This window comes from Sorghum bicolor, chromosome 1 (genome assembly GCF_000003195.3).
Source record: "Sorghum bicolor cultivar BTx623 chromosome 1, Sorghum_bicolor_NCBIv3, whole genome shotgun sequence".
Classification (NCBI taxonomy): domain Eukaryota; kingdom Viridiplantae; phylum Streptophyta; class Magnoliopsida; order Poales; family Poaceae; genus Sorghum; species Sorghum bicolor.
Genome location: NC_012870.2, coordinates 73,447,550 through 73,465,199, shown reverse-complemented (window position 1 = coordinate 73,465,199; position 17,650 = coordinate 73,447,550). Strand labels below are relative to the sequence as shown.

The 17,650-nt window shown below is 41.9% G+C and overlaps 2 protein-coding genes and 1 long non-coding RNA gene across 4 annotated transcripts; 1 reads left to right on the top strand and 2 right to left on the bottom strand.

Moving 5' to 3' along the window:
- Positions 5,451–6,266, bottom strand: LOC110434339. The gene is made up of 2 exons (XR_002451773.1): positions 6,039–6,266; positions 5,451–5,953 (listed from the first exon to the last, which is right to left on the bottom strand). It is a non-coding gene; the product is annotated as an uncharacterized LOC110434339 (long non-coding RNA).
- Positions 6,428–8,761, bottom strand: LOC110432562. Its single transcript, XM_021453274.1, has 5 exons — positions 8,575–8,761; positions 8,459–8,498; positions 7,756–8,353; positions 6,582–7,677; positions 6,428–6,492 (listed from the first exon to the last, which is right to left on the bottom strand). The coding sequence occupies exons 1-5, from the start codon at positions 8,759–8,761 to the stop codon at positions 6,428–6,430; spliced, it is 1,986 nt and encodes a 661-aa protein (XP_021308949.1).
- LOC110430079 (protein transport protein Sec61 subunit alpha-like) lies at positions 12,078–16,311 on the top strand. Of its 2 annotated transcripts, none has more exons than XM_021447015.1 (7): positions 12,078–12,233; positions 13,686–14,033; positions 14,219–14,446; positions 14,527–14,881; positions 14,965–15,089; positions 15,196–15,331; positions 15,758–16,311. In XM_021447015.1, the coding sequence occupies exons 2-7, from the start codon at positions 13,690–13,692 to the stop codon at positions 15,995–15,997; spliced, it is 1,428 nt and encodes a 475-aa protein (XP_021302690.1). In that variant the 5' UTR covers positions 12,078–12,233; positions 13,686–13,689; the 3' UTR covers positions 15,998–16,311. The 2 variants fall into 2 exon arrangements, with proteins under 2 accessions (XP_021302690.1, XP_021302694.1); XM_021447019.1 differs by lacking the exon at positions 12,078–12,233 and adding an exon at positions 12,457–12,608.

Here is a 17,650-nt window from a genome sequence, read left to right as displayed (position 1 = left end):
TCCAAAGATTTCAGCATATATAAATGACCAAACTGTTGAAGTGCCTTCTTTTCTTCTCTTGTGACTTAAAACTACCTGCATGACCATAAATTTACCGACAACACAGCTGCATGCTCTTCTATCGCCTGTTGTGTCTGCATTAGTGTACCACCCATTCTTACATGGGATCTCTCTGATTTCACCGAAGTTGCATTGGAGGCCCGTACTTGGACGTCTCAGTCACAGTGTTTAGTTTGGCATTGTGGATCCATCGAGATCAGATTAATAAGATTCCTTAGCTTGTTCTGCTGCTGCTTTCCAGGCTAGCTAGCTAATCACACTGTATATTGCTCCATTTGCCATAAACAAATGCACACTCTTGGTAACCACCATTCCTTGCACGGGTCAACGATGGAGGATCAAGGCACGCTACTATGACTTGCCAGTAGCTAGCATTGCTGACAGGCTGGCTACTATTACTTTCTAGGACTGCTGACAGGAACGCTATTACGCTACTATAATAACGTGCTAGTCTTGCCGATAACGGACCGCTAGCTACTAGCTGCTAGCTAGTGGTAGCATTTTGCGTCGTCGTATGGATTATGGAATCTGGACAGCAACGCAGAGATATGAATGGATTTCGATGGAGCACAAAATCAGGTCACCCGTGCGTCTTGTGGCCTACACCAGTTCGCCCCTGGCCTGACTGGATTATGCCGTGCCAAGAAACCAATCAACATCAGATAAATAAATTAAAACTCTCCATACTTACGAGTCGTACATCAAGGATAAATAAATGGAATATGTTTGAACATGCATTGACGGTTCATTTTGCACTCAGACTACGTAGTACCGTATCATACTGCCCTCTTCACAGTTCCCTTTCCTGCATGCTCTCGTTAGAAGTTAGAACAAGATCCTCTGCAGTCACGCAGAGCGCCGAGACGTTGGTTGTGATCCAACCATGACACCAACTAAACTCATCTAACAGCCTGTTCCAGTTGCCCATCTCAGCCAAATATTCCACTCGTCTTCAATCGGAACAAGGATATCAGAACATTCTGCCAATGCACGCGGCAGGCACACGGCCACCGTCGCCGCCACGGCGTCTTGCTACGAAGCCAGCAAGCTCTGGCCTCGGCCGTCGCTCGAGCTGTAGTCGACCCGACACCACCGCAACGTCCACCCAACCCCGCACCACCACAGCACGGAACTCTCGTAGTTGCTGCCACTCCTCTCTCCTCCTTGTCTCTGATCCATTAGGTTCGTCGTCGTTTTTTCTTTCCTCGTCGTCATGGCCCAGAGGCTCTCGCTGTCGCAGCGGCTGTAGCCTTGCTCCGTCAAGCGTCGACGGCCACATAGACCTCCTGCTCAACGCGCGCAGGCGGCCGTGGCCCTGCACCGTCAAGCACTGGTTTATCTTTCAATCCCCATTTGATTGCTCCCGAAGCAAGCTAATCCAATAGAGAAGTAGCTGCTCGATAGTGGATCCGAGCACATCGAGTGATGGTGGAGCTGTTGGCAGCGACAAGTGTGGGTGTCGTGCCTACTAAATGCGAGCATAGTGGGAGCGCCGACGAGATGGAGAATGTCAACATGCCTAGCCACAGAGCGGCATCATGTGTGGCGACGACGCGAGCTTTGTGATGGCGGCTTGGTGGATGCCTCGCGTTGCGTCATTTGATGGGCCTTCTGCTGGCCCATTATAATGGGTAATTTTTTGAGTTGTAGAGTCACGGTTAAATCTGAGATAAACGGTTTAGATGATAATAGTAGAGAAAAGTCGACTAGAGTGACTGCAGAGAATCTCGTTTTCTCTCTGGTTCTCTCGGCTATGGTGCAAGTGCACATATCTAATCTGGATGGATATATATATATATCGCGTTTCTTTTACACGCGCGTGTAGTTACTCTCATCTATGTATCTCTAGATTAAAGGTGTATATGACCGGACGAAATGTATATAGACAAAGTATATGATCATACTAGACCATCCAGAGTGATATGTATGTTAAGTATGCATACATACATAGAGTATATGGTTATACTTATTGTATATAATATAGTAGTGGCATTTTAGTAATATATTTAAAATATAATTTTTTTTTGAAAATTTTTCGCGTGGTAAGATCTAGAGTATCTTAATATGAGTATATAAACATACTCAAACTGATAAACAAGTATGAATACATACACAATATAGTTTATTGAAGATGAGAGTAACTACACGTACGTGTACAAAGGAATTTCCCTATATATATTACTAAAATGCCACTACTATATATATATATATATATATATATATATATATATATATATATATATATATATGAACCCGAAGTGTGAACTGAGCTCACGCGGTTGCAGACTGCAGTATATGCCTCGTGAGCTGTAGAGACCTGTTGCAAGCAAGAAAAAAAAAACTAATGTTCATGCATGGTTCAGAGTTTCAGACGACGAAGACGAGAGAGAACAAAAAAAAAAACACCGCTGCCACCGTCGCGGTGTTGCAACTTGCAAGGAATGGAAAGAAGGCGGGCAGCTAGTGCCACTCTTCCTGAACCGACGCCAATGTACGCCGATCTCCTTCTGGGGCCTAATATTCTAACTCCTCTGTACACACGAACACGACGACCGCGACGACATTCTCGCCGGCCCGTTTCCGTCCTGATCAGACGACTGGAATCCACCGGCAGGGTACCTAAGGTCTAAGGACTGCGTCGCACTCGCACCATATATTAATTTCTTAAAAAAAAAAACAAAAACGAGAACGTCTGATCCCGTACGTGTTGCGTAGAAGAATCAACAGTACTATGATGCAGCTTTGAAAAAAAAGGCTTCGAAGCACAATACCCCCACAAAAACATGGGAACAAACTGCTGCACGAGCACTACACAAGAAAACTTAAGTGTGTTTAGTTGGAGGTGTTAAAGTTTAACATATACCATAATATTTTTATTTTATTTAATAATTAGTGTCCAGATATGGACTAATTAGACTTAAAAGATTTGTCTCGCAAATCATTCTCTAGCTATATTTTTTGTTTCGTAAATAATCTATATTTAATAGTACTATATATGTGTCCAAAATTTAATATAATAAGTGTTAAAAAAATATGAACAACCAAACAAGATCTTATACAAACGGAGTCTTATACAAGTCTACTGTAAATGTCTAATGGTGCAGAGGATCACCGGGCGAGCGTGATCGACCTCCAGCTCGGAGGTAGCCCGATATAGGCCGCATGCGCAGGGACCGGGCCCCTACAACCATGAGGATCGAGCACGTGCTCGGCCTCTTCTTCCCCCGGCCTGATCTGGCCAGCAGGATCAAATTTCAAAGCTAGGTCTGAATCATCTCCTCTTTCAGAAAATCAAAGATGACACACAATTATAGATCTTGGCGGGTGCAAAACACTTAGCTAGACTTGTACAACGTTTTTGAAATCTTTCTTGCGTGTGTAGCTAGACTTTACAATGTTCTGTAATTTGTACTTAGCCGTCCGAGTCTTTCTCTATTTTTAATTAACAGGCAGCTCTCCTGCTGGTTTATTTTTCAAAAAAATATTGAAGTGTGTATGAACTGCAGTTTTGTCATGTTTGGCCACAATGTATTCTGCGGCCAGCTTATTTCGATCGCCTCGCCGATGGACCAATAAGCTCGTTCAAACGTCCAGTCTTGACTTCATTTTGGAGTGATCGATGCACCCAAGGCCCAATAGCTGAGCTTGCCGAGCATGTACTGACTCTAACAGGCTGTGCCGCTGATAATACACATTGTATTACTTATGGCCCATTTGGCTCATAGTTGGATTATATCGAGCAAATTATTTTTCTTGGTCCTAAAAAATGGGTCTTAGTTTTTTGAGCTTTTTTTTTATCGAACTTAGTTATTTAGCCTAGAATGGAGTTTTGTTTGTTTTGCCCTTCCGTCGGTTCCATCAAAATGTTCCATGAAGCAGCATCCGTGGCGCGGCAAAAAAAAACCGACGTAGCCTTCCTTGCCTGCGTCTTACCGGTCTTTGGAGGAAGCTCGTATCGGAAAAAAAAACAACACGATACGGGTGGAAATCTAGCCGCCACCGGCCATGGACGAGGGCGGTTCCGGTGATGTCCTGCTGGTGGACACCTCGTTCGGCGCCACATCCACCTCGGGCGCGCCCCAGCACGGCGTCTCAGCTCGTCTCGGGGCTGGCCATTGGCCGCTGGGGGATGGCCACCCGCCGCTCGGGCCTAGCCGCCGGCCACACGAGCTTTTTGGAAATCTAGCACTATGAAAAGTGGGCTTCGGAGATATACCATCCCGCAACGGGGCTTCGTCAGTTTACCATTATGAAACGCGACACAATCGCTAGAATGCCATTGGATGGATTTTGGAGCCTTCTATTCCCCTTCTACCCCTGCCTTCTTGTATATCCTTTCATGGAGCAGCCTCTGGAACGGAACGGCTTAGAAACGGATCGAGCGTGGGCGTGCTCGGTCCTCTCCGACGCCGAGCTCCCCACGGCCAGCACCCACGACGAGCCCCCACAGCCACCTCCCCCGCGCCTTGGCCGCCTACTCCCCCACGACCACCTGCTCCGCGTGTCTGTCTGTTCTGCGCGCCCGGCCACCAAGCATCGCCTGCAGCTGCGTTGTCCGCTCACCCGCCATGGCCAGCCCTAGCTCGCCGTGGCGCGATAGCAGCGCCTCGACGTCGGTGCTCCCTGCCATGGAGCATAGCACCGCAGCGACGCCCTCAAGGCACAACAAGTATTCAATACCGAGAAGCCGAAGGATTTCAAACAATGAACTCCCTCTCATTCATTGTGAGCACTGTAAGTGTCGGCTTCTCAAGGTCCTTACAGCGAAGACGCCCAAGAACTACGACCGACGGTTCTATGTTTGTCCAACTCGAACGGTGAGAACAAATAGCTGCAAATTTCTATGTGATTATGTGATTTGGTAACTTGATTGGTTTCTATTTATTTTGGCGGCAGAGGGATGGTGGTGGATGTCAATTCTGGGAATGGGAAGAAGGATATGAACAATACTTGGTTGACAATAAATTGGTGCCTCCAGATTATCAACCTGTTTTTGAGTCTACCAAGTTGCCGCAACAAGTGTCAATTATCGACAACAAGCCGAACCGTGGAGAATCGAGACAGAAAGAACAAGTGAAGCTGCTTAGGGAGATAGTATTGTTGCTCAAATGTTTGGTTTTAATTTGTGGACTTGTGTTAGTTAGCATTATGTATGCAATTATCAAGAGTGGTTGAATCTTGTGTATTTGTTATCTAAATGAATCAATGAATGAATGGAAATGCGTTTGTAGTGTTTTATCTCTTTTTGTGCCAAGCCGCTTGTTTATTTTCAGTTGTTGGCAAGACTGAGTTATTTCAGGATGCTGCAGAGTAGTCGCTCTATAGGGCTGGGGCGTTTTTCATCACAGATAGACACTGACCAGGCAAGAAAAAAAGATGGGTACAACAAGTGAGCAGAAAATAAAAGGATTCACAAACACGTGACCATAAATTCTGGGATGGCCAAAGTTAACAGAAAGATACAGGTTCAAATGACACATGTTCCTCATAGTAAGATACAGCTTCACAAACATAGGTTCATACAAGATACAGGTTAACAAACATAGCTTTATTCTGCAAACATGTTGCTCAGCTTGTTTTCGTCTTCCTTGGGATCAGCTTCTTCGGTGTCGTTTTCTTCTTTATTGGAGTTCTTCGAGTGGTCCTGGATGGCTCATCAGTAGGCTGGACATATGTTTCCATGGTCAGATTGGTGGAGCTGGTTTCTAAAAGTGACATTTCTGGAGCAAATGGGACAATAGCTGATTGCTCAGCTTGCTCATCTTGCACTGCTTCCTTAGATTGCTCAACTTGTGCATCTTGCACTTCTTGCTCAGATTGCTTCTTTGTCCTTTTTGTTGGGATTTTAGCATTTGGCCCATATTTAGTAGTATTTTTTCTGGGCTTCCTTTTCCTGCATGGTGGAAAACAATAAATAAACACTTGAAATAACATGGTGCAACCAGTCCATAAATAAAATGAAAAACAAAAGATGCTACCTTTTTTTGTCCCATTAAGCTTGCACTTGTAGCTAGTTTCTCCATGACCCAATTCACCACACCCCTTGCACTTTCTTTTTCCCATGATTAGTTGCCTCTTTCCCTGAGCAGCTTCCTGGGCTTCCAATTCTGCATCCTTATCAACTTGATTGGCAGCATCCTTTGCATCTTTTTTGCTCATGCCACCTTTTCCCCCCTCCAAACATCCTTTGATTCTCAGTTTTCTGGGCTTTCCAGCAGGTCTTTTACCCAATGGTCCCTTAACAGGAAATTCAAGCTCAACTTCAGGCCACTGGGTCTTATCTGGAAGAGGCTCTATGAGTCTCTTATAAGCATTCTTGAACCTCTCCACTGAGTAATAATCATGAACAAAGTCTTCCATCTTGACATTAATACTTTGTTGTGCTGTTATGAGGCACAAGGCATGCTGACAAGGTTTTCCAGTGTGCTGCCACTGAAGACATGTACATTCATGCAAATGTGATTTGACAACATGCCTATTGTGTGTGCTAGTTGTGTCATGTATCTCTGCAGCAAAAGGACCTGCCTTGACAACAGTTAGGTTTCCTAGACCCCTAGTCCTTGCTTTCAATTGTTGTAATACTGTTGGTAGGATCTTTCCATTAAGCTTCTCTGAAATTGCACGTCTCTTGTTCCATAGTGTCATTATCATCTCTCTAATCTTGTCAGCAAGCTCAACTATAGGTAGGTCTTTCCAATCTCTGATCCAATTATTGAAGCTCTCAGCAAGGTTGTTGGTAACATAATCACACTTGATATCAGGGTTAAAGGCACTTCTCATCCATAACAAGTTGTGATAGTTTTCAAGCCATTCCAATATTTGAGGGCTACCTGTAACTACTTGGTCGAAGAAATATTTGAAAACTCTAGGCCTATATGTTCTTGCTGCAGGATACATCTTTGAATATGTGTCTCCTCCAAATCTTTTAATAAAATTCTGCATTAGATGCCTAAAGCATTCTCTATGTTCAGCTTGAGGAAACACATTTTTGACAGCTTTTTCTAACCCTTTGCATGCATCAGTGCAAATAGCAAGTACTGGTAGGTGTCCTATGGCCTTATGCAGCTGAGTCATAAACCATGTCCGGTTATCTATTGTCTCACCATCTATGAAACCAAAAGCAAGTGGATACATCCAATTATGACCATCTATAGCAGTAGCTGCAGCCATATGCCCATTCCATCTACCATTAAGTGATGTTGAGTCGATGCTAACATAAGGTCTACAACCCTCTAAAAAACCCTCAATGCAAGGACTTAATGCACAAAAAAATCTATGGAAATACAATTCCCCATCTACCTCCTTTATGTCAATTTCAATTATACTTCCAGGTGATCGCTGCAGTACCTCTGCCCTCCAATTGAACAACATTTGGAAGCTTTGTCGCCAGCTGCCAAACAACTCATCCATGGCCATTTGTCTTCTCTTCCAGACTGTGTCATAGTGAATCTCACAGTTGTGCTCATCTTCTAGCAGATCCTTCATTCTTTTCGTGCCTATGGTGGAATCCTTCTTGAGGTGATGGATGGCCTTTGATGCCACCCAGCCACTTGATGGAATGGTGGTCCTCCTCCTTGCGCTAGAAGTACATGTATGTCTTTTAATCAAAGCTGTAACCTGCAACATTCCAATAGCCAAATATTAGATATTTCCAAACAAAAAATGGTGACAAACAGTTAGCAAATAGTTATACACCTTCACAGTCGACCCATCAGGTTGTCTTCGGCCATTAATATGCCATGGGCAATCATCATCTTTGCAATCAGCAATGTACCTATTTTTATCTGTTGCGACTAAGCGGTATTCAAACTCCTCATTTATTGCAAATTGTTTCATGGCCAATCTAAACTCCTTCATGTTTGGATACACAGTGCCAATATCCATACAAGGCTTGTTAGGATCATAACCATAAAGTCCTTCCCCTGGCACATGATCATCAACCGGAATTGCAGCACCAGTTGTGTCAATATCAATATCAGTAGTTATATTTACAGCTATGTTGTCCCTCTCTGCAGCGGCTTCCGCCTCAGTCTCACTAGGCTTATCATGCCTATGATCGTCATCAATTCTCAAACCCAAAAAATTGAACAATTGATCCTCATTAAGTATATCTAGCACACCCTCACCCTCTTCATCAACTGTACTTTCAATATGCAGTCTGTCCCAATTAACAGCTCCATAACACTCTATAGACTGTGAACTAACAAGTAAATCGCATGTTTGCTGTGAACTGCCAAGCACATCTCCAATTTCTTCTACTGCGTCTACACTATCCTCAGGCTCTGGATCGAGCCTGGTAAAATTAGAAAAATTATACCGTGTTACGAATCATTGGGGTGTTTTGGTTTCCCAAACTGAGTTAGAGGAATACAAACATTGGGAGAAAGAGAAATCATACCGAATAAAATCACTCCATCTGCAGTCCATGGGGAAGGTCACTGCATAGCAGTTCACGGAGATGCAGATGTAGGTGCAGCTTGGAAGAGCAGCAACAACGTGGGATGGGAAGCTGACCGGGGGGAGGGGGCGCTCGCCGTGCGGAGCCGCTCGCCAGGGACAGCAGCACCCACTCGCCACAAGCTCCTCGCTCGATCCGTTCTGGGTGGAAGTAATCTGTGCCTCCGTTCCGTCCCAGTGCAGCTCGTGAAAGGATATACAAGAAGACAGGGGTAGAAGGGGAATAGAAGGCTCCAAAATCCATCCAATGGCATTCTAGCGATTGTGTCGCGTTTCATAATGATAAACTGGCGAAGCCCCGTTGCGGGATGGTATATCTCCGAAGCCCACTTTTCATAGTGCTAGATTTCCAAAAAGCTCCCGGCCACACCCAGCCGAGCGTTGCGGGGCTGGCCAAGCAGGGCGACGCGACGCAGACGCAGGGCAACGGGCAGAGGGCATGCATATTTGTCATTGCTTAAATCTTTGTGTAGTCTTCATTTGGGTCCTGTAAACTAGCTGATAATTTAATTGCATCTTTCTCCATACCTACATCCAACACTTCTATAGTTTTTGCGGTGTGTCACATACTCACCTAGAGCACGCCTAGCAAGCCTTATGATAATGAGAATATGTGTGTCTTGTACTGCTAACTGCCATGCCTAGATTTTGTGTGTACCCCGACTTTCAGAATGTATGATGTTGTACGCCTTGTTCATTCGGTGTTAGGGGTAAAATAGTAATTTCACATACAAGCTAACTCTATTATCTCATCAAACTAATGCAAGGCCAAGAAACCAAACAAAACTCGATTTTGGGCCAATTAGATAAATTCGACAAAAAAAGGCTAAGAAACTAAGAGCCATTTTTTAGGGCCAAGGAAATAATTTACTCATTATTATAGCCTAGACGAGAGTGTTTGGATTCCTGTATTATTGTGGCTGAATAAAATTTTTTATCTTACCCTATAGAAAATGATGGGAAAAGGGAAGAGAAAGTGGAAAAGGAGGGATAATTTGGAGCATGTTTAGATCACAGAAGATTGTTATGATAAATTCCTAGATTATTATGATTGGTTAATGTGAGAAATTCTTCTCTTGCCACTTAGAAAAGGGACAAAAAAATAGAGAGGAAGTGGGGGGAGGGGACATTTTGGACTTTCAGCATCCACGATCCCCAAACTCTATCGTTGTTCGTAATCAGGTAGAAGCAATAAATAACCCTATGGGTTGATTCAATGATCGTTGATCGTGATCCAGTGAAGACAGAATAAAATTCATGAACTGAATTTTGACAAATTGCGTATGAAGCAAATGCTTTGCTCACCAAAGTATACGCATTATCTCCATAGCTGAGACGGAAGCCAAGGATCAGCTTGTCACTTCATTAGTCCATTTTGAAGAGGAGAATTATAAATTCGAACTATAATTGGTTTCTTATCAACGTCTTACTAGGAGTGAAAATTCCATGTCATCTTTTAATGTTAATGAACACATTTTCACGCTAGGGACCAAAAGAATTGCAAACATCGGACCTTAAACGACAAAGAAATTGCCACATTCAGAGATCCATGCTCATACCGAAAGAAGAATGAACAAAGAAGATTTTATTCAAACTAATCCATCTTTTTTTAGAGTTATACGGTACAAAGTAGACGTCTACAATATGCACACACACTCACCCCTGCGAACACACGTACACAAACACAGTACCCCCTCCATTTCAAATTTTAAGATGCTTTGGGTTTTCTAGATACATACTAGCTTTTGCTATACACTAAGGTATACCCTATGTTTAGATACATAGCAAAACTGACTTAACTAGAAAAGCCAAAATATCTTATAATTTAGAATAGAGTGAGTATAATACTACCTCTATCCTAAAATAAATTAATTCTTACAATCACTTAATTTTGACAAACTTTATAAGAATTAGTAATAACGTATATGACACCTTGATATTCTTTATACTATTCTTAAGATATAGAACTCGAGAAATGATTTAAGTACAATAACTACGCCAAGTAATACTTTAACGCAAGGCTTTGCCATGTCGTGTCTTTTAACTAAAATGCATCAATCGACGGTATTAATGCTTACTTCTACAATCTCTGTGGTTAATGATGATGTATGTTAGTATACTGTTACTAAGCTATGCAATATATACAGTGATTATAATTTGGTATTACAATTTACAGATGTTGATACTTTTTTCTATAATTTTAGTCAATGTTCAGTTAATATGACTTAAAATAATAGTATAAGTTAATTTATCATGGATAGAGTAATAATATAATATATACATACAGAAGCCTAAGATTTGAATTGCCACGTCACGAAACAACAACAAGAGACACTGTCACACTGAGATTGTAGGAGTAGGCACTAGTACTGTGGATTGCTACGGCGATGCACGGAGCCCAAATCCTTTCGCGCCCCCGCGTGTACAACCAAAGGGTCCAGACGTCCAGTCCGACGAGCCATATATTTCTTTCGAGTCATTTGGCGTTGGCCTACACGATCTTTGTTTTTATATTTTTATATTTTGTTTTTTTGGTAAACGAACTTGATTCTTATTTCATTTGTTCTCCGTCCAAGCCGCGAGGCAACTCGCAGGCACCGAGCACCGAGCAGCTACCCGCCTTTGACCATTTACACACGGTGCACGCCGCACGGTCTGCGTTTCTTCTCGCTCCGAAAGAGACCGATGAGTCAGAAAATGTTGATGCAGTATTCCCTCACGTTTCACACCGAGGCTTGGTTTAGACCTTGTTTAGTTCTCAAAAAAATTTACAAAATTTTTCAAATTTTTTATTATATCAAAATTTACGACAATTATATAAAACATTAAATATAAACGAAAGAAATAACTAATTATATAGTTTATATATAATTTGCGGGATGGATCTTTTAAATCTAGTTAGTCTACGATTAGATAATATTTATCAAATATAATAAAATGTTATATTGTCTATTTTGCAAAAGTTTTAGAACTAAACAAGACCTTAGTGGGAAAAAGATTTAGCTTTGCTTGCTTAATATTTTCGTTTGTATTTGATAATTATTATCTAAATAGATTTAAAAGATTTGTCTTATAAATTATAAATAAACTATATAATATATATATATATATATTTAATATTTTATATATACGTCCAAAAATTAATATGACGGAGAATTATAAATTTTTTTAATAACTAAACAAGGCCTGACGTGCCGTGATATGCCGTGAAGTGTAGCCAAGTATAGGAGTAGTAGAGTACGGAGTATATAGAGAACAGAAAATGCCTAATCATCTGGAAAAACTCCAAAGCATTTATTGCGGACTCATCCGCTAGCTTTTCTTCTGTCGGAACGGGTTGGATCGGCGACGTCATCCCGGACCCGCCAAGCAGTGTCTTGGCTAGGCACGTGAGGCCGTGCCGTGTGGTCGACGCGAAACGCTACCATTCCGTTACCCCCTCCACGTCACGGGAGCGCATCGCGGCCGCCCGTTCCAGATCGCACGGGCCGCGGCGCCATCCAACCCCGCGCAGCCCCACCTTCAGCGAGAGGCTCGCGCCGTGTCCCCGTTCCCAGCTCCGCGTCCCTTAAAACCCCACCGCTGTTCGTGTCCTCATCTCTCTCTCTCTCCTCTCATCCTCCGCTCCTCAGCCTAGGCGTTCACGCCGTCGCTAGCGCCTGCCGCGGCGAAGCATCTGCCCTCCCCGTCGCCGGGCTCTGGTCGTCGTCGGCCAGGTAAATCTGCCCGCTCCTTCCCCGTACCCCTCCTACTGGTGTGGATCTGGGCTGTCGACGGGTTTCAGATTCAGGGTTGTGTAGGTAAGATCGCTGAGATCCGTGGCGGTTTCCGATGGGTACGAGGATGGCGTCGATGTTTAGGGGCTGGATTCGTGCTTTATTTTTAGGACGATTGGTTTCACCCGGGGGATCGAGCGAGCAAAACCGACGCAACAGAGGTGACAAGGTGGTTTTGTGTCATGCTATGAGTCAGCTAAATTGTTTTGGATCCGAGCTAATTGGATCTGAGCTAATTAGTTAGTAATGATCGCGTATTCACGCCGTCGCTAGCGCCGCCCTCCCCGGCGCCGGGCTCTGGTCGTCGTCGGCCAGGTAAATCTGCTCGCTCCTTCCCCGTACACCTCCTACTGGTGTGGATCTGGGCTGTCGACGGGTTTAAGATTCAGGGTTGTGTAGGTAAGATGCTGAGATCCGTGGCGGTTTTCTATGGGTACGAGGATGGCGTCGATGTTTAGGGGCTGGATTCGTGCTTTTATTTTTAGGGATGATTGGTTTCACCCGGGGGATCGAGCGAGCAAAACCGATGCAACAGAGGTGACAAGGTGGTTTTGTGTCATGCTAAGAGTCAGCTAAACTGTTTGGATCCGAGCTAATTGGATCTGAGCCAATTGGTTAGTAATGATCGCGTATTTGCCACGGCATGTTGAATGCTCGTGAAGTTTGTTAGGTAGGCACGGAAATTATTATTATAGATATTTGTAGATGGTCTGCATCCTTTTCTAAGCTGCTTCTGTGGCTTGGGTTTAGCTCACCACTCGTATGCTCTCAGACAAATCTTGATACACGGGACAAATATTGTTTTGCTTTTTGAGCATTCTTTTTGACTGCAAACTGAACACATGTCCTACCTGTGCCTTCTCAGGAAGGAAATATTTATATAGAAGTTTGTTATATGGATGAATTGGATAGGCTCATTTATATTATTACGGTAAAACTGGTGCATCTTAGGGCTTGTTTGGCACAACTCAACTTCACTAGTAAAGCTGTTTTTTTTAGAAAATAGCTTCATGAGTGACTTTTCTAGATGAAGCTGAGCTGTTTTGGAAAAAGTGTTTGGCAAAATAGCTTCACAAACTACTTCATGCATAGTTGAGAGAGAGAAATGAGAGAGAGAGCTACAATAAGCTACTTTTTTCAGCTTCATCCCAACTTATGTCTTTGTGAGAGGAGGGGAAAAACAGCTTCACCCATGAAGCTGTTTTGGAAATAAGTGTTTGGCAAAAAAAAAAACAGCTCACAACAGCTCATGAAGCTGTTGTGAGCTGTACCAAACAGCCCTTAGTAAACTTGTTACCCATAATAGACTGTATGGTCATATTAATCATTGTAGCATGAAAACTTTGTCATTGTACTATGCAAAATGTTTACAAACTCTTTTCCTGATTACAGGAAGATGGCTGGTGGCTTCAGGGTACTGCATCTGGTCAGGCCCTTTCTGGCTTTCTTGCCAGAGGTGCAGAGCGCGGATAGGAAGATACCATTCAGAGAAAAAGTTATCTACACCGTTATTTCTCTCTTCATTTTCCTGGTGTGCAGCCAGCTCCCACTCTATGGCATTCATTCGACTACTGGAGCTGATCCTTTCTACTGGATGCGTGTTATCCTTGCATCAAACCGTGGCACTGTGATGGAGTTGGGTATTACTCCAATTGTGACCTCTGGGATGGTAATGCAACTTCTTGTTGGATCCAAGATCATTGAAGTTGACAACAGTGTGAGAGAGGATCGTGCTCTGCTGTAAGTGTTGTCTTACTAAAAATAATGTACCTTCAATTTATCACAATTCTAATTGTTGGTGGTTATTTTGTCTGTAGTCTTGCTGAAGCATCTCTATTATAGCCTGCCAAAGTAGATTATAAACCTTCTGATATGTATTTATTATATATTTGTATTGTGATGCACATTGCACCTTCTTTACTTAGGAATGGCGCGCAAAAGTTGCTTGGTATCCTGATCGCTATCGGGGAAGCTGTGGCATATGTCCTGTCTGGAATGTATGGCAGTGTAAGCCAACTTGGAACAGGGAATGCTATTCTCATTATACTTCAGCTTTTCTTTGCTGGTATCATTGTCATCTGTCTGGATGAACTTCTCCAGAAAGGTTATGGTTTGGGATCTGGCATTTCTCTGTTCATTGCTACCAATATCTGGTAAGCATGTTCGACTTAATCCTTTTATTGATGTGCTGTTGTTTTGCACTTGAGCTTATAATAAGACTGCTTTCATGTAGTGAGAATATCATCTGGAAGGCATTTAGCCCCACAACCATCAACAGTGGTCGTGGTGCTGAATTTGAAGGGGCTGTCATTGCACTGTTCCATCTGTTGATTACGAGAACTGATAAAGTCCGTGCTCTTCGTGAGGCTTTCTACCGCCAGAACCTTCCAAATGTGACCAATTTGCTTGCCACCGTCTTGGTCTTCCTCATAGTTATCTATTTCCAAGGCTTCCGTGTTGTGCTTCCAGTGAGATCAAAGAATGCTCGTGGCCAGCAAGGCTCATATCCAATTAAGCTGTTCTACACTTCAAACATGCCCATCATTCTGCACTCTGCACTGATTACCAACCTCTATTTCATATCCCAGGTACACACCTCATTTACAAAGCTGTAGTAAGTTATATTTTTGTATTTGTGTGTAAGTGCTAATGTATTTTATTGCTATCACAGCTTCTCTACAGGAAGTACAGTGGAAACTTCCTTGTTAACCTTCTTGGGAAGTGGAAGGAGTCTGAATACTCTGGCCATTCTGTTCCTGTTGGTGGTCTTGCTTACTATGTAACTGCCCCATCAAGGTGAAAAGCCAGATCCTTTTCGTTATGATTGTTTTTATTGTTTTTGTTATTCCAGAAATAATTGATTGTTCTTTTGACTAACAATAGAACATTGGAAACAATGCAGTTTGGCTGATGTCCTTGCAAATCCATTCCATGCACTGTTTTATGTGGTCTTCATGCTGTCAGCTTGCGCTCTGTTCTCAAAGACGTGGATTGAAGTTTCTGGTTCATCAGCAAAGGATGTTGCGAAGCAGCTAAAGGTACAAACAGTTATATGCATCTTTTTATTTAGTAATATTTCATCTGCCAGGATGAGGTAGTTTTATCATAAATTGTTGTCTATATTCAAAACATTATACGATTGATAAATTTAGATGCCAGTATGAGTACACTAATAGCATCACTATGAACAACACATTAACATTTGATGCTTGTCAGATCTTTGTGTGTTTTGTATATTTCACATTAAAATATACTACATTTTTTTATGTTAGAACATGTTCTTGGTTGAGAGGAACACACGTAATCTTTCTAATGGGATATTATCTTAATGAATTTCCACATGCCTATCATTTGGTATGGAGCAGTTTGCTTAATGTGTTGAGCTACTGTTTATATTTGGCTCTCTTATGCAAACTCACTACTCCTACAATACCTGTGATCTTCTGACACTGGATATTCTACAGGAACAACAAATGGTGATGCCAGGCCATCGTGAGTCAAACTTGCAGAAGGAACTGAACCGTTACATCCCCACTGCTGCTGCATTTGGTGGAGTATGCATCGGCGCGTTGACTGTCCTGGCTGATTTCATGGGTGCAATTGGTTCAGGAACTGGTATACTGCTCGCTGTGACAATCATATATCAATACTTCGAAACCTTCGAGAAGGAAAGGGCGACGGAGCTTGGTTTCTTTGGGTTTTGATTAGTAGCTGTGGAACCTTGACTTTGGCTATAGCTGAATTTTCTTGTAAGTCCGCTGTAGTGCTTAGCCAGTTGTAACTTAAAAGAGTTTTTATGTTTAGGTTGCCTTCTTGCGGCCACAATCATGTAGCAGAATCTGCGTGTGTTTCAGGTTAGTGTGGGGGTATGTGCATCTGTCCAAAGAGGCGTGCTCATGTATCCACAATCAGTCATCCGCAGTCTACAGTTCATAGGTTACCCTGGCAACCGGATGTTTTGTGATCAATTTCAGTTACTTTTGAACTGAGCATGTTCTTATTTTTCACTTTCTGTTTCGATCTGTTATTACTAATTTTCTGGGCGCTTTATTTCAATGTCTCTATTTTATGATGGGACATGATTATCTCTGATTGCTTGTTGGTAATCCATCTGTTGCTGAAACAAATGGCCAAATCTCACACAGTAGTCATGGTAATGCAAGAGTATTTTTGTTACAGTATATCTATAATTTAAAGATTAGTGTCTCAAACCCTGGTCCACCAGTATTGCATGGCATTGTGATCAAAATATGCGCTAGAACGTTGTTGAAGCAAACATAGCTTAATCACCGTCTGCGTAGCTTAGGCCTCGTTTAGATGCCAAAAGTTCAACTTATGAACTATATTGTAGTGTTTTTGTTTGTATTTGATAATTATTATTCAATCTTACACTAACTAGATTCAAAAAATTTGTCTCGCAAATTACAAGCAAACTGTGTAATTAGTTATTTTTTATCTATATTTAATACTTCAAGATTTGATATGATGAGAAATATTGTAAACTTTTGGAATTTTGGATGCATCTTAATCACCGAAAGAACATTTAGCCGCCAATCCTTTTGTCAACGCTTATTAGTCGAATCAGTCAGTCATTTAGTAGTGTTTTTTCTCTCACAATAAATCAGCAATCGTACTTTCTGTCATGACATATCAGTCAAATGAACAATGACAACGTTTGTTTCAGCAGCATGTTTTTTCTCACTCCCCACCTGCATTGAGACTTGTGCTATAATTTTTGTTAGGTCTTATTTAGATGCGAAAACTTTTTGGATTTTGCTATTGTAGAACTTTCGTTTGTTTATGGCAAATATTGTCCAATCATAGACTAACTAGAACCAAAAGGTCAGTTTCGTGATTTGCAAACAAACTGTGTAATTAGTTTTTGTTTTTGTCTATATTTAATACTTCATGTATGTACCGCAAGATTTGATATGACGAGGAATTTTGATTTTTGTTTTGTTTTTGGGGTGAACTAAACAAGGCCTTAAACAAAAACTTTTTAAGATTTTCTATCACATCGAATCTTGCAATACATGTATGAAGCATTAAATATAGATGAAAATAAAAACTAATTGTATAGTTTACCTGTAAATTATGAGACGAATCTTTTAAGTCTAGTTACTCTATGATCGAACAATGTTTGTCAAATAAAAACAAAAGTGTTACGGTGTCAAAATCCAAAAACTTTTTGATCTAAACAAGGCCTTAGTTTTAATTTTTTTTTTTGAAAAATAGACACTGTAGTATTTTCGTTTGTATGTGACAAATATTGTCTAATTATAGACTAAATAAGCTCAAAATATTCGTCTCACAAATTATATACAAACTGTGTAATTAATTATTTTGTTATTTATATT

What these genes read in the sequence shown, in the direction of transcription:
- LOC110430079 (XM_021447015.1), top strand. Translation starts at nt 13,690, where the DNA reads ATGGCTGGTGGCTTCAGGGTACTGCATCTGGTCAGGCCCTTTCTGGCT. An exon ending in AGAGAGGATCGTGCTCTGCT is followed by an intron (nt 14,034 to 14,218) that starts GTAAGTGTTGTC and finishes TTCTTTACTTAG; the next exon opens with GAATGGCGCGCAAAAGTTGC. An exon ending in ATGTTGCGAAGCAGCTAAAG is followed by an intron (nt 15,332 to 15,757) that starts GTACAAACAGTT and finishes GATATTCTACAG; the next exon opens with GAACAACAAATGGTGATGCC.
- LOC110432562 (XM_021453274.1), bottom strand. Translation starts at nt 8,761, where the DNA reads ATGGATTTTGGAGCCTTCTATTCCCCTTCTACCCCTGTCTTCTTGTAT. An exon ending in AGATGGAGTGATTTTATTCG is followed by an intron (nt 8,354 to 8,458) that starts GTATGATTTCTC and finishes TAATTTTACCAG; the next exon opens with GCTCGATCCAGAGCCTGAGG. An exon ending in CCTAACTGTTGTCAAGGCAG is followed by an intron (nt 6,493 to 6,581) that starts GTCCTTTTGCTG and finishes ACATGTCTTCAG; the next exon opens with TGGCAGCACACTGGAAAACC.